Consider the following 15990-nt stretch of genomic DNA (forward strand, 5'->3'; position numbering starts at 1 on the left):
ATGTAGGTTTTAAAGAAGTGTGCCAAGAGATGTTAGAACTACAATTCGCAGAATTCCCTAGGAGGAAGGATTGAATGTTTCATATCCTCCAACCGATGAAGATAGGGACATCCTATTCCATAATAATAATTTACTATTTATACCCCAGCCACTCTGGGCGGCTTCTAACGTATATAAAAACATAATAAAGCATTAAACATTTTTTTAAAAAACCACTTCTCTATACAGGGCTGCTTTCAGCTGGCTCAAGAGTTGGGTAACTCCGTACCCTCCAACATTTCTCGGATGAAAATAGGGATGTCCTAAGGAAAAGCAAGACATTCAGGGATCAAATCAGAAACTGGGATGGCTTCTCTAAATCGGGGCCGTCCCAGGAAAATAAGGATACTTGGAGGGGCTGCTTTTTCACCACTCTGAAGTGTGATGTGGCCTTAACCCAGTGTACTACAGAAGCCAGCAACAGGACTCCCGTTTTCCAGAATGGTGCTTCCCCCTTCTTCTCCCCACACACGTCCCTCAAATCTTCTCTGGAGTCCCAGAAGAGTGGAGGTGGGGCAGGGGGGGAGATTGTTTCATCTGGCAGGCGGAAACGTCTGCACAGATTGCTTGTATCAGCACAATGTTTTATTCCACGCATAATTCTTTTTCTAGTACTTCCTCCAAGTACTCCAAATGTGTCACTTACACTAATCTTGGTGGTCCTAAACAATGACCCTACAAGGTAGGGTTATATGCTTAACCTCAAATCCCATGTAGGGTTTAGCCCAGGGGTCAGCAACCTTTTTCAGCAGGGGGCCAGTCCACTGTCCCTCAGACCTTGTGGGGGGCCAGACTATATTTTGAAAAAATAATACAGTGGTACCTTGTGTTACATATCCTTCAGGTTACAGACTCCACTAACCCTCAGGTTAAGAACTTTGCTTCAGGATGAGAACAGAAATCGCGCAGCCCCATTAGCTAAAGTGGTACCTCAGGTTAAGAACGGATCACCAGAACAAATCAAGCTCTTAACCTGAGGTACTACTGTATAGGGAAAGTGGATTTTTTAATATAAAATGTTTAATGTTTTATATATGTTGGAAGCTGCCCAGAGTGGCTGGGGCAACCCAGTAAGATGTGTGGGATATAAACAGTAAAATTATCCTTATGGAATGGGACGTCCCTATTTTCATCGGAGAAATGTTGGAGGGTGTGCTTGACGGGTGGAGCAAGTTCAATGGGGCAAAAGTTTTCCTCCACGAAACCTGATCCTAGCCATTAACGTGTTTGAAAAATGAGCTCAGAAACGATTTGGCCCCTCCTCCAACTGGAAAGTCAGATAGGTATAAGAGGATCTGACTTCCAGTGGTCATTTTGCAGCCTCTAAGGCAGGGGTCAGCAAACTTTTTCAGCAGGGGGCCGGTCCCCTGTCCTTCAGACCTTGGGGGGGGGCAGATTATATATTTTTTGGGGGGGGAATGAACGAATTCCTATGCCCCACAAATAACCCAGAGATGCATTTTAAATAAAAGCACAGTTCTACTCATGTGAAACACCAGGCAGGCCCCACAAATAACCCAGGGATGCATTTTAAATCAAAGGACACATTCTACTCTGTAAAAACATGCTGATTCCCGGTCCATCTGTGGTCTGGACTGAGAAGGCGATTGGGCCGCATCCGGCTCCCGGGCCTTAGGTTGCCTACCCCTGATTTAGCGGATAGAGGTGTCTTTGTATTTCTCTTTAGGTTGTCTTCAGGTGTGTGTGTGTGTGTGTGTGTGTGTGTGTGTGTGTGTGCAGGGGGGGTGTCAGTTAGAGCAGGTTCTCAAAGCGTTTGGATGCTGGTGTTGGCGAGGGGGGTGGGGCTGGAGCCTGACTGCGAGGGAGGGGAACAAGATTTCAAGGGGCATTTGATTGAGTGCTCTCATTACAAGCGGTGTAAAAACAGCCCCCAATCTCTCCTTTCTTCTCCTGACCAATCTCATTTCACGCTTGAGGGGAGGGAGCGCGCAAGGGAGAAGATTCTGTATTCTCAACGCTGCATTAACCACATCTCCTAGGTAACCCAGGGACACACCAGCTCAGCACGTCCGCCAAGCCAAAGGGAACGGCGGCACCAGCTTGCCAGCTTCTCCCGCCTCAGCGGGCAAGGCCGTCCTCCTGACAGCAGAATTCGAGGCTTGCAAAGTTCAGGCGCAGCTTAGGCTGGCAACCAAAACATGCTTCCAAGGGAGCAAGCACCACTGAACAGATTTGCGTTTACTTCAGAGCCCACATGCACAGGATTTGGCCTTAGAGCATGGGTAGGCAAACTAAGGCCCGGGAGCCGGATCCGACCCAATTGCCTTCTCAATCCGGCCCGCAGATGGTCTGCGAATCAGTGTGTTTTGACATGAGTAAAATGTGTCCTTTTATTTAAAATGCACCTCTGGGTTATTTGTGGGGCCTGCCTGGTGTTTTGACATGAGTAGAATGTGTGCTTTTATTTAAAATGCATCTCTGGGTTATTTGTGGGGCATAGGAATTTGTTCATTCCCCTCCCCTCAAAAATATAGTCCAGCCCCCCCCCCAAGGTCTGAGGTACAGTGGACAGGCCCCCTGCTGAAAAAGAGTAGGAAAATGAGCTTGAGCAGAGTAGGAAAATGAGCTTGAAATAACCCAAAGAAACGAGGGAGGAAGGTGGGGCAGTGGGATGGATGGTCCCAGTGGGCAGAGGAGGCCTAATGCCAACTGGGGGAAGGAGGACCAACAGAAGCTGCCCCCCTTAAGGGGGGCAGATGGGGCTGGGTGGCCTCAGGCTTGTGGGTTGCAGTGGGGGGTGTGTGCTTCCTGGCTGCTCTGGAAGGGGAGATGTGCTGCATAACTCCAGGTGTTTGATGCGTCTCAGTGGCTCAGAAAGACCCCAGGAGGAGGCATTTTCTCTATTCTCTAAAAATGCCACATCCATTTTTAAGTGACAGGGTTGTGTTGAATGGGTGAAGAGCGGGGCAGGACAAGACCCACCACATGTTACATTATTGTAACTCGCTCTACGTGGGGCTGCCCTTGAGACTGACCCAGAAACTCCAGCGGGTGCAGAATGCCGCAGCGAGACTCCTTACAGGGTCTTCGCTGCGAGATCACATTCACCCGGTGCTATACCAGCTGCACCGCCTCCCAGTGGGGTACAGGATCAGGTTTAAGGTGCTGGTTTTAACCTTCAAAGCCCTATACGGCCTAGGACCCTCGTACCTACGGGACCGCCTCTCCTGGTATGCCCCGCGGAGGACCTTACGGTCTTCAAACAAAAACATCTTGGAGGTCCTGGGCCACAGAGAAGTTAGGCTGGCCTCAACTAGAGCCAGGGCTTTTTCGGCTGCGGCTCCAACCTGGTGGAACGCTCTGTCACAAGAGACAAGGGCCCTGCAGGACTTGACATCTTTCCGCAGGGCCTGCAAGACAGAGCTGTTCCACCAGGCCTTTGGTCAGGGCGCAGCCTGACTCCCTCCTTTGGCAATCTTTACAAAACTTTAGTTTATGGTTGCCATCAATTTTGATTTTAATTAATTTTTATAATGTTTTTATAATGTTGCACTGTTTTAGTGTTATTAGCCGCCCTGAGCCCGGCTTCAGGTGGGGAGGGTGGGATATAAATAAAATTTATTATTATTATTATTGTTGTTGTTGTTGTTGTTGTTGTTGTTGTTGTATTTCCCTGCAATCTGGGGAGGTGGCAAAGCCTGAGACTGCGGGCAAAGTGTGTGGGAGGGGCATAGCCAACCATGGCTAATCCTCACTGCCCTGAGTCCCATCCCTTCTGCTTCCTCCTCCCCTGAAGCTTTTCCCAGGGAGCTCCTTACCTGCCACCATGCCAGCAATTGCAGATGAGCTATAGCTTCCCTGCCCCCCAGTTGGGATGTGGGGAGGATAGCCTGGAAGGGTGGAGCCAACCACTTCGCGCCCTAAGAGAGGGAGAGAGACAGAAGACAGGGACAGAGGAAACCAGAATCAACAGACATGCCAGGAAACACCTTTAGCAGCCGAGGTGCTCAAGAATCTACAAACTGCATTGAACCTTGGTGTGTCTTTGCCTGCCTCCCGAAGCACCAGCCAATACCTACTGGCGCTGTGGGTTAAACCCCAGAGCCCAGGACTTGCCGATCAGAAGGTCGGCGGTTCGAATCCCCACGACGGGGTGAGCTCCCGTTGCTCGGTCCCTGCTCCTGCCAACCTAGCAGTTCGAAAGCACGTCAAAGTGCAAGTAGATAAATAGGTACCACTCCGGTGGGAAGGTAAACGGCATTTCCGTGTGGTGCTCTGGTTCGCCAGAAGCGGCTTAGTCATGCTGGCCACATGACCCGGAAGCTGTACGCCGGCTCCCTCGGTCAATAAAGTGAGATGAGAGTCAGCCACGACTGAACATAATGGTCAGGGGTCCCTTTACCCTTACCTGTACCTAACTGATGTGCCACCCCACATTTCACCTCTCCAAATGACCCCCTGACCACTCGGGGAAAGCCCATTGCTCTCCTCCTGATATAGCTGTCAACTTTCAGATTTGAAAATAAGCAGCCTCACCTGTCCCGGGGACAGTCTACGGGATATCTAACAATCCGGGATAGCAACAGGAAACGGCGCTGGAATAAGGGAATTTCCCGCAAAGAAAGGGAAGGTTGACAGCTATGCCTCCTGACATTCGGGCTAAGGCTTTGACAAAGACCTCTCCACAAACCACAGGCCCTTGTGTGACCAACTTGCTACAAATATGCACACCCTGCCCGCTTCTCCTTCGGAGCTGTTGTGGGGCCTGGAGCACCCACAGGTGTGCTCGTCTTGGGTGCCTAGACGTCCCTGAATGGGCAGCCCTTACCTGTCACAGCAGAGTATGTCTGATGGGCCGCCAGGTTACGACTCAGCGATGGGTTGGAAGGCGTGAGCATAGATTTCCCGTCGTCCATGGGTGTGTTGAGCAGGGGCACGGCATAGATACCTGCCTGAGAAAGGGGTGGGGGCAGCAGGAGATCAAGGATGTGAGCACAGTCCTCGGCCCCCTGGTTTTCCCCACACACGGGACTCCCTACTTGTTCCCTACATCCCTTCGGTGTCAACGAGCCCTGAATCCCTTCACAATATGATGGGATTCCTGCGTAGTTGAGATTCCTGCATTGCAGGGGGTTGCACGGTGGAGTCCCTTCTAACTCTATGGTTCTATGAATATATTCATCATACCTCTAACTCAGCCTTGTAGCTTCTCCCCCACCTCCATCCATGTCCCCCCCCCCGCCTGCCGGTTAGGGAGTCACCTTATTATGAGTTGGACCACTGGTGTATCAACATCATGTGGGGTGTGAAACACAGAGCAGTCAAATACAACATTCCTAGAGTGGACATGTTTAGATATGAAGAGGGATGTTTGTCCAGCCAGTAGATAAACTTCCTGTTTCCTCCTGTGCTGGGATAAGCTTCCTCTACGTGTGACCAGAGGTGGGTGTGACCTTACCTGTGCAGGTAACAAAATAGCACAGGGCAGGCAGCCATCTCTCTCTCTGACTCTATTCCTCAAAGAAGCAAAATCTCCTTAGCCAGAGATGCTCTCTGGGCTTCCAAGAGAGGACAAAGGAACTACAGTACCTCGGGTTAAGAACTTAATTTGTTCTGGGGGTCTGTTCTTAACCTGAAACTGTTCTTAACCTGAGGTACCACTTTATCTAACGGGGCCTCCCGCTGCCACCGTGCCACTGCTGTGCAATTTCTGTTCTCATCCTGAAGCAAAGTTCTTAACCCAAGGTGCTATTTCTGGGTTAGCGGAGTTTGTAATCTGAAGTGTCTGTAACCTGAAGCATCTGTAACCCAAGGTACCACTGTATCCCCTTATGGGATAGAGTCCATGTGTATGTATTTTGTGACTTAAGTCTGCCTTCTGGGATCCATTTGTGAACAGAAAGTGTGAGTAAACTCTACTTTTATACAAGACTGTGTCGTGTCTATTCTTTTTAGGAGGGAATAAAAGGGGAATAACCAGGAAACTTATTTTGGAGACTTATGCAACCCTGGCAAACCTATCCGCTGTGTAAATTTAAAAGGGGAATGTTACTCTGCTAAATCACAGAACTTGTCAACACAAGTTGGGAAGGCTATAATTAAACAATATATCCTCTTCTGCCTCCCTGAACATTACACACATTAGAGGTGCCAGGGATGGATCCTGGAACCTCTTGTATCTAAAACGTACATCTACCACTGAGTTCCAGCCCCCCCGACCCTCCACCCCCACCTCAAGGCTGCCATGGCGGCCTTTGGCTCCAGCACACACCTGTTCTCCCTTGGCATGGCTAGGGGAAGCGTAAGCCTCTGGGAAGTGCTGTCTCTCGAAAGGGCACTCCAGCAGGTGCTGCCCGTACGCCTCGCTGCGCAGGTGCTTGTGGGGGGTGCTGCTGCCTTGAGAGTCTGTGCTGAGCTGGCAGCTCTCCTGGTCACCTGCTGAGGGAAGCCGCAATCAGCCCGACTTGGAGAAGCCTCTGCCCAGCCAACCTGCCGGGATTTAACCTGTGGGAAAGGATGCCTCTCTCTCTCTCTCTCTCCCCCAAGCCCACGGCATTTTCGCGCAGGGGGGTTCAGGATGTGGTTTTGTTCCACGCTCTCTTCCTGCTCAGCCCTCCTGGATGCAAAGGGGCAGGTGTGGGTCACTCAGGGATGGCAAGGATCGTTTCGGTAAATGGGCCTCTTGTAACTGTTCCGTGCTATATACATAAATATAGATCCATGTGCACGTGTACGCACGTGCGCCCAGGACTGTGCCCCTCCTTGTTCCACTCCCCAACCCTTCCCCCAGCACCCCTTAGACCTTGCCAAACCGCCTTGCAGCTCACCTGTCCCCCCATCTGTATCCTCTTGCAGTTCCCTCATTGTCTAGTGAATAGAATTTTCAGACAGTTACACCCACCATTTCTGTCATGCCTCATCACTCGGTGGACCAATCAGGACGGGACAATTTGGGGAGGGGGGATTCTTTCCTTCCCCTAAGGGGCTTTGAGGCTCCCTCCCTCTTCCCCACCCCCACCCATATAATGTTTGTTTCATAAAATCATCCTTTTTTTAAAAAATCTTCTTTTTTTGCAGTGATAGTAGCAAAGAAATCTGATTTTGCAGCCACCCCTTGATACGGTTCCGTGAGTCAGCATCTACTTTCACCTGTGGGGAGTTTAAGGCAGCGAGTTTGAGCCATGCAAAGGGCAGGGGGGGGACTTGTTGCTATTTTATCAATATTCCACTCATACAATTGCCCTAGCCAAATGAAATCTAAGCCAGACTGAATGAAACTTTGGTTGGCTTTAACTTTTTGCATTGTCTTTATCCATTCTGCATACTGTATAGTTGTTCTTCAATTTTTGTCCATGAAATGTCTGTAAACAAATAAATCTTTCTATATATACAATTCTTGTTATCTGTCTATATTCATTTACAAATACTGTTCAACGTTGGTCATAATATACATTTTTAATTCATGTTGATATTATTGTCCAATAAATTTCTTTGTATTTTCTGATTATGAGGTTTATTTCAGTTCTACTGGTTTCCCTATTTCACATCATCTTCTCTATATATAACATATATATATATATGAGAGCAAGAATAAATGTAAAATGTAATATAATATGTGTCTGTATAGTATGTAATTATAAAAAAACCAATAAACATCAACTTTTTTTAAAAAAAAGAAACTTTGTTTGGCTTACAGGAACATTTCCGCCCCCACCGTAACATGCAACAGAGTTATTGTGAGCAAGTGAGGTGTCCAAAGTTAAACAGGCACAATGTGAGACTATGGAACACCATTGCTGGTTACGAAGCAAACTTAGAACCAAACAGAAATCCGTCTGGAGCCTTAGCTTGCGGTTTCCGTCCTTTTTGGCACAAAACAAGTGGCTGTATAAGAGTCCCCTCATCAACCACAGCACTTCTGAACCTACACTCACAACCTGGAGAAACTACCGTATTTTTCGCCCTATAGGACGCACTTTTCCCCCTCCAAAAATGAAGGGGAAATGTGTGTGCGTCCTATGGAGCGAATGCAGGCTTTCGCTGAAGCCTGGAGAGCGAGAGGGGTCTGTGCGCGCCGACCCCTCTCGCTCTCCAGGCTTCAGGAAGCTATCCGCTAGCCGTGCGAGACGCAGCTCTCCCATGGCTAGCGGAGACCTTGCCGGCACCCAGAAGCTTGGGGTGCGCTGAGCTCAGCACGCCCCAAGCTTCGGGCTTTGCGCAGTGCTCCGCTAGCCGTGGGAGAGCTGGGCGAAATCACGCGGCTCCCCCACGGCTAGCGGATAGCAGCCTGTTCTGGGGGCTGGGGTCAGGGGAAGCTCAGGCTTCCCCCGCCCCAGCCCCGCACCTGGGGAGGAAAAAAATTTTGTTTTCTTTATTTCCCCCCCAAAAAACTAGGTGCGTCCTATGGGGCGAAAAATACGGTACATGTTAGCAACAGAGGTGCCCAGAGTCGGACCCTGCCACACCCTCCCAGCCCAACGTCACTTACTGTCCTGGATTTTTCTCTTGTGGTCGCTGCTGGGGGAACCGATCCCTAGAAGGCCGTTGATGGAGTAGGTGGAGGAGCCCAGAGAGTCTGACTGGGGCGACTCAGGAGGAGTCACAGCTGAGCTGGGGACTGGAGGAGACACAGCAGGGGATGGTCAGTGGAGAAATGTCAGCAGGCCCTCCCAGGAAAACACACCCAAACCCTCTTCCAGGGCACACTGGATTGTGGAGGTGAAGAGCAGTTAGGAGGACTGGCCAAGTGGGGAACTCGCCCCCATGGCAAAGGGCAAGGGTGGCCTAGGTGCCCAGCTTGGGAACGCTCCTCTCCAGCTATAATAATAATAATAATAATAATAATTTATTATTTATACCCCGCCCATCTGGCTGAGTTTCCCCAGCCACTCTGGGCGGCTCCCAATCAAGGTTAAAAACAGTACAGCATTACATATTAAAAACTTCCCTGAACAGGGCTGCCTTAAGATGTTTTCTGAATGTCAGGTAATTCTTTATCTCTTTGACATCTGATGGGAGGGCGTTCCACAGGGCGGGCGCCACTACCGAGAAGGCCCTCTGTCTGGTTCCCTGTAGCCTCACTTCTCGCAATGAGGGAACCGCCAGAAGGCCCTCGGCGCTGGATCTCAGTGTCCGGGCTGAACGATGGGGGTGGAGACGCTCCTTCAGGTATACAGGACCGAGGCCGTTTAGGGCTTTAAAGGTCAGCACCAACACTTTGAATCGTGCTCGGAAACGTACTGGGAGCCAGTGCAGATCTCTCAGAACCGGTGTTATGTGGTCCCGGCGGCCACTCCCAGTCACCAGTCTAGCTGCCGCATTCTGGATTAATTGCAGTTTCCGGGTCACCTTCAAAGGTAGCCCCACGTAGAGCGTGTTGCAGTAGTCCAAGCGTGAGATAACTAGAGCATGCACCACTCTGGCGAGACAGTCCGCGGGGAGGTAGGGTCTTAGCCTGCGTACCAGGTGGAGCTGGTAGACAGCTGCCCTGGACACAGAGTTAACCTGCGCCTCCATGGACAGCTGTGAGTCCAAAATGACTCCCAGGCTGCGCACCTGGTCCTTCAGGGGCACAGTTACCCCATTCAGGACCAGGGAATCCTCCACACCTGCCCGCCTCCTGTCCCCCAAAAACAGTACTTCTGTCTTGTCAGGATTCAACCTCAAGCTAGGACTGAAGGATGCAGTTTCACTATGCTGTCATGGAACAACGGCAGAGATTCCAAGCTAGCTATCAGATGTTTCTATCACTCTTCGGGAGAAGGGTGGGAAATCACTTTAACAAACAAACAACATCAGTAGGGCTATTTACAAAAAATCACAATTACAAGCTTTGGGGAAAAGATATCCACTTGTACTGTGACTTGGCATTGTATAGAAATTAACGGCCATATTGGTCTAGAAATGTTTAAACTTTGAAATACCAACTGTAGATGAAGAGGTTGGACTTTTTGGAGCTGGCCGACCTGACTGGAAGAATCCGCGACCAGAAAGAGGAGGCAAACCAAGAAGATTGGAAGAAATTTAAAGATTATTTAGCTAAATATTATAATATAAGGTAATTAGAAGATACTTGAAAGTATCTGATAGGCCTAGGACTAGAATAAGAACGTTGTATAGTAATATGGATTTAAGCCAAAAGAAAAGAGAGGAAGATACGGTAGTTAATTGAAGGTGTTAATTGTATTAGAAAGATGATTTTGGAAAACTGTTACAAAGGTGTTACAATGAAAGTCAGTTAGCGGGGAATCGAGGAAGTCAGATTACAATGAAAGTTAACTTGGATTCTAGAAGTAATAAGTGGTTTTTTTCCTTTTTCCTTTTTCCTTTTCTCCCCCCCCCCTTTTTTTCTTTCTTTTAGTATTGTAAGGTGTTCTGTTTTGTGTTTGTATATGTCATTTTTGTTACAAATGCTGGCCACATGACCCGGAAGCTGTACGCCGGCTCCCTCGGCCAATAAAGCGAGATGAGAGCCGCAACCCCAGAGTCGGTCATGACTGGACCTAATGGTCAGGGATACCTTTACCTATGTCAACAGGTAACCAAATACCTGCAGGCAGTGGCGGATTTACATATGGGCCGAACAGGCTGCAGCCCAGGGCCTCATAATCTACGGAGGCCTCGACCTCTTGCCAAAAATGCAGGCAGATTTTGCTATCTAGGCCCAGTTGCTTAGGAACAGAGGAGAAAAGAACAAGGTTCTATTTCTCAGGATCAGATGCTATTCAGTTTGGGCCTCCCAAGGTCTCCTAGTCCAGGGCCTCCAGTTGGTTTAATGCCTGCCTGCCTGCCCACATGTGCCTTGTCCCTTGCAGGAACAAGGGCTCTCTTGGTCTCCCTGCTGCTGGCATTTCCTGCAGCCCAACATTCTTTGATCTTCAAAGCCTACACTCCTTCGCTACAGCAATGCTGGACTCCATGTGAAGGTTGGCAAGTGGTAGAACATTGGAAGCAGACATTTCCTGGGTCTGACCACTGGGCCATCAGTATTTGTCGGCACTTGGCTAGCAGTGGCTCTCCAAGATTCCAGGCTGGGGTTCCTCCCAGCCCTGCCAGGAGATGTTGAGGACGGAACCCAGGACGTTCTGTATGCAAAGTATGGACCTCATGGGAGTTATAGTCAAAAACACCTGGAGAGCCCAGGCTGGGGGAGGCTGCTGTATGCGCTCTCTCTCTCTCTCTCTCTCTCTCTCTCTCTCTCTCTCTCTCTCTCTCTCTCGTACCAACTGTAAAGGTAAAGGGACCCCTGACCATTAGGTCCAGTCATTGCCGACTCTAGGGTTGCAGCGTTCATCTCGCTTTATTGGCCGAGGGAGCCGGCGTACAGCTTCCGGGTCATGTGGCCAGCATGACTAAGCCGCTTCTGGCGAACCAGAGCAGTGCACGGAAACGCCGTTTACCTTCCCGCCTGAGCGGTACCTATTTATCTACTTGCAGTTTGACGTGCAAGTCAAAGTGTAGTACCAACTGTAGGATGTAACATAAGTAGTCAAGTACAACACTTCCTGTTTGCCCAGAGTGGACACACAGGGGGATGTTACTCCAGCCAGGAGGACTTCCTGTCACACCTGTCAACAGCAGGGGTAGGCAACCTGAGGCCCGGGGGCAGATGCAGCCCAATTGCCTTCTCAATCCGGCCCACGGACAGTCTGGGAATCAGCATGTTTTTACATGAGTAGAATGTGTCCTTTTATTGAAAATGCATCTCTGGGTTATTTGTGAGGCATAGGAATTTGTTCATTCCCCCCCCCCCCCCGAAAAAAAATATAGTCCGGCCCTCCACAAGGTCTGAGGGACGGTGGACTGGCCCACGACTGAAAAAGGTTGCTGACCCCTGGTCTACAGCATCCTCCCCCTGCGTGTGACCAGCTAATGGGTGTGACCCTGTGAGACCCCATAAAAGGGCTGGTCAGGCAGCCATCTCCCCTTCCTCTTCGTTTTATTCCATCTTGATGTATTTTGCTGTCTGCTGGCTCCCAGCCAGCAGCACATGGGTTCAAATCCCTACATGGGATGAACCCACTCTCTAGTCTGTAACTCCAAGCTAAAGCCTGCCTTCACGGAACCTACTGTGAACTGAATGTAAGTAAACTTCTTAAGAAAAGACTGTTGTGTCATTATTCCTTTTAATAGGGAACAAAGGGGATTTACCAGGAACAAGCCCAATCTGTACAAGCCAGCTTGGATTGCTTAAGTAAAGAGATTCAAACGATTCTACCAACTGGCTTCCTGCTATATACTGGGGAATGTACTCTGCTACTGATTCACTAGCGTGAGTGAGGAAGGATAATATTTAATCAATATATCCTCTCCTACTATCCACAACATTCCCACACCAACTAGCCAGAATGCGGCAGCTAGACTGGTGACGGAGTAGCCGCCGGGACAACATAACATCGGTTCTGAGAGATCTGCATTGGCTCCCAGGATGTTTCCGAGCACAATTCAAAGTGCTGGTGATGACCTTGAAAGCCCTAAACGGCCTCGGTCCTGTATACCTGAAGGAGCGTCTCCACCCCCATCGTTCAGCCCGGACACTGAGGTCCAGCGCCGAGGGCCTTCTGGCGGTTCCCTCATTGCAAGAAGTGAGGTTACAGGGAACCAAGCAGAGGGCCTTCTTGGTAGTGGCGCCCACCCTGTGGAACGCCCTCCCTTCAGATGTCAAGGAAATAAGCAGCTATCTTATCTTTAAAAGACACCTGAAGGCAGCCCTGTTTAGGGAAGTTTTTAATATTTAATGCTGTATTGTTTTTAACACTCGATTGGAAGCTGCCCAGAGTGGCTGGGGAAACTCAGCCAGATAGGTGGGGTATAAATATATTATTATTATTATTATTATTATTATTATTATTATTATTATTATTATTATATTCAGTTGAACCCAGAGAGTGGAGCCAAGTGGGTGCAGATCAGGAGGGAGCCATCCAAGGAGGACTTACTGAGGTTATGGCCAGGGCTCAATGTTTTGGGCACCATGCAGTTCTCCATCGGGAGGTTGAACGGCTGCTGAACTTTTGTGCGAATGATCCTGGAGAGAAAAGAAGACAAGAGCTGGGAGAGGGTGTCTGTGGAAGAATGCAAGGTCCTGTGTCTGCTAGCAGCATTGCTGAGATCAGAAGCTGGTCCTGGCCATTGTTAGAAGCTCAGATATATAAGCTAGTCGCCCAATGGCCCCATAAACCCAGGTTACCGTCGCCACAATGGAATGCGGTGAGTGCTCTCACCTGTTGATGGAGCTGACACTGGGAACAGTGTCGTTGTCACAGACGCCCTCTGCCAACAGCCGGTCCCGGATTTCCCAAGCAAACATGGTGGGATTCTGCCGCTTATAATCCCCAATCTTCTCCACCACCTTGGGGGTTGCCACCTTGGGCTTGGAGCCCCCGATCACCCCTGGCCGTATACTGCCCGTCTCGTAGTACCTACTCCAATAGACAAAGTAATAGGATTACCACACTCACAACAAGAAATGTTCTTGGCATTGCCTAGAGTTTTATCATCCCTCCAGCTGAAATCTCGCTGCAAACATGGAGATGGGCTCCTGCCGAGAGTGGAAATTTCAAAATGGGTTCCTTGCGGAGTAAAAAATAACAATCTGCTTTCTCACATCTAATTATTTATTTTTAGGATTAGGATTATTATATTTATTTACATCCCAGCTTTTTCAAAACAGTTTACGGTTAAAGCAGAAACAGCTAAAAACATTGGGGGAGGGGCAATTTTTTGAAAATAAAACTTGAATAACACACAAACACAGTACTTTTTAAAACATACAGATTGTTACTACTGAAAACTTCACAGCCCCAGCACTTTGCCTAAAAACAGTCAGTTCCCAAAACCGTGTTGGAACAAGGAAGTCTTCACTTGCTGACAGAAGGACAGCAAGGCGGGGGCCAGTCTGGCTTCTCCAGGGAGGGAGAGCCAAAGTCTGGGAGCAGCCACCAAGAAGGCCCTCCAAGAAGGTGGTGGGACCGAGAAGACTCCCCCCAAAAAACTCAGGGCCCAGGCAGGTTTGCATGACGGAATAGGGCCTTTCAGACAGCTTGGGCCTAAGTCACGTAGGGCTTTATAGGTCCATAACCACCATTTTGAATTGTGCTCAAAAACAGGTTAATAGTCAGTGGAGTTGTTCCAGCAAGGTAATCATCTGTTTCCTATAACCTGCCCTCGTCTCGCTGCAGCTCTTTGAGCCAGTTGAAGTTTCTGAGCACTTTTCAGAGGCAGCCTCACATAACTGGCCGTCCATCTCACTTCACTAGCTCAAACATCCATGTAGGAAGGTGAATACTTTCAAAAAGTATTGCGTTAAGCAATTGCACTGTAGGCAACCAGGAAAACCCACAGTATACAGCAGATTTCTTTCTTACACCTCAAGCACAGGGTGTTTCTTCAGGCAAAAGGGGACCCTTCCACTTGAAGAAAACACAATAAGAGGATTACATGGCGTCCTATATTTACAAAGCCCCAATAGTACAACACTTAGTCACTTAACATTCCCAGCTTGCAAAACTATCGTTTAGCTGAAACGACAGAAGCTCATTTGGAGGCGGCCTAAGATCGTGGTTAGTAAACCGGGGTTAAGCCACAGTTCCTTGCTTTGGACATCAGTGTCTGCTGCGTCGACAACACCACTCTAAGGGCTGAACAGTCATGGTCAGGCTCTGTAATGTGGTTGATATCCAGAGCTTTTGATACAGGTGAAATGAGCTTTCTGAAAGATCTCCTTCCTTGAGAGAGGAAATGGGCAAGCCTGGAACGCTCGTGAAACAGCAACACAATAAAATTGCAGGAGAAGCCAAGCAAAAACTTCTGCCACAATATGATTTAAATTTGTTTGGTCCATAGCAAATTGTTCCATGGAGCCCACAGCCCTCCAGCTGGCCACCCGTGACCTCTGGAACACTCCTGGGATGAGGCTTTTGAAAATGGCCACAGGAAAAATTTACTCTCAGCCTCCCTGGCTACAGCTCCTTCTTGATGCCACAGTTGGATTCTCGGAGCGAGAGGCCAATCCGTCTTCCGGCACGCTCATTACTCACCCAAGCTCTGCAAAGCCCTGAGTGGCCACCTTCATGCTTACCTGCCAAGGATTTTGCTGACACAACCGTGACTGACCCGCAGCTGTCGAGAGATGTCGCAGGGCCTCACGCCCTGGTGTGCCAGGTCTACAATGCGCTGCCGCACCACCTCTGGCAAGGGTCGGCCATTCACAAAGGCCCCGCCCAGCTGGTTCAATCCTCCGTGTCCTGCTAAGACACAAACCCAGTCCCGAGAGGGATGGGGAGAGCTGGTCTCAGTGCTGTTGCCACTGCTGTTATTTTTGTTAACAAAAGGTTCTAGATCATGGGTAGGCAAACTAAAGCCCGGGGGCCGGATCCGGCCCAATCGCCTTCTAAATCCGACCCGCGGACGGTCCAGGAATCAGCGTGTTTTTACATGAGTTGAATGTGTGCTTTTACAGTGGTACCTCAGGTTACATACCCTTCAGGCTACAAACGCTTCAGGTTACATACTCCGCTAACCCAGAAATAGTACCTCGGGTTAAGAAATTTGCTTCAGGATGAGAACAGAAACTGTGCTGTGGCGGCGTGGCAGCAGCAGGAGGCCCCATTAGCTAAAGTGGTGCTTCAGGTTAAGAACAGTTTCAGGTTAAGAATGGACCTCCGGAACGAATTAAGTACTTAACCCGAGGTACCACTGTTTTTCAAATGCATCTCCGGGTTATTTGTGGGGCACGGGAGTTTGTACATTTCCCCCCCCCCCAAAAAAATATATTCTGGCCCCCCACAAGGTCTGAGGGATGGTGGACCAGCCCCCTGCTGAAAAAGTTTGCTGACCCCTGTTCTAGATGGAGCATGGGGGCTCTGTTAATTGAAGTGTGAAGGGTTTCTATTCCTTTCGTTGGAGTACTTTACTCCACCACCACACCAATAGTTGCACCACCACCCCAATAGTTGTGGGTGGTGGAGCTTATTTTCTTTCAAAGTGAAA

At 49.2% G+C, this 15990-nt stretch overlaps 1 protein-coding gene across 6 annotated transcripts in view; it reads right to left on the reverse strand.

Moving 5' to 3' along the window:
• The window catches only part of PAX8 (paired box 8), a 35967-nt gene that overhangs the window by 2991 nt on the left and 16986 nt on the right, over nucleotides 1-15990 (reverse strand). For 3 of the 6 annotated variants that reach the window (XM_081922990.1, XM_081922991.1, XM_081922986.1), the window contains 7 exons: nucleotides 15080-15245; nucleotides 13224-13424; nucleotides 12939-13027; nucleotides 8489-8617; nucleotides 6272-6438; nucleotides 4829-4952; nucleotides 3819-3920 (listed from right to left, as the gene is read on the reverse strand). In XM_081922990.1, the coding sequence (XP_081779116.1) occupies nucleotides 3819-3920; nucleotides 4829-4952; nucleotides 6272-6438; nucleotides 8489-8617; nucleotides 12939-13027; nucleotides 13224-13424; nucleotides 15080-15245 (978 nt within the window). The remainder of the gene's footprint in view (nucleotides 1-3818; nucleotides 3921-4828; nucleotides 4953-6271; nucleotides 6439-8488; nucleotides 8618-12938; nucleotides 13028-13223; nucleotides 13425-15079; nucleotides 15246-15990) is intronic. The other 3 variants (XM_081922989.1, XM_081922987.1, XM_081922988.1) reach the window with 3 other exon arrangements.

The sequence above is a fragment of the Podarcis melisellensis genome, assembly GCF_964234715.1.
Source record: "Podarcis melisellensis genome assembly, chromosome: 8".
Lineage (NCBI taxonomy): Eukaryota > Metazoa > Chordata > Lepidosauria > Squamata > Lacertidae > Podarcis > Podarcis melisellensis.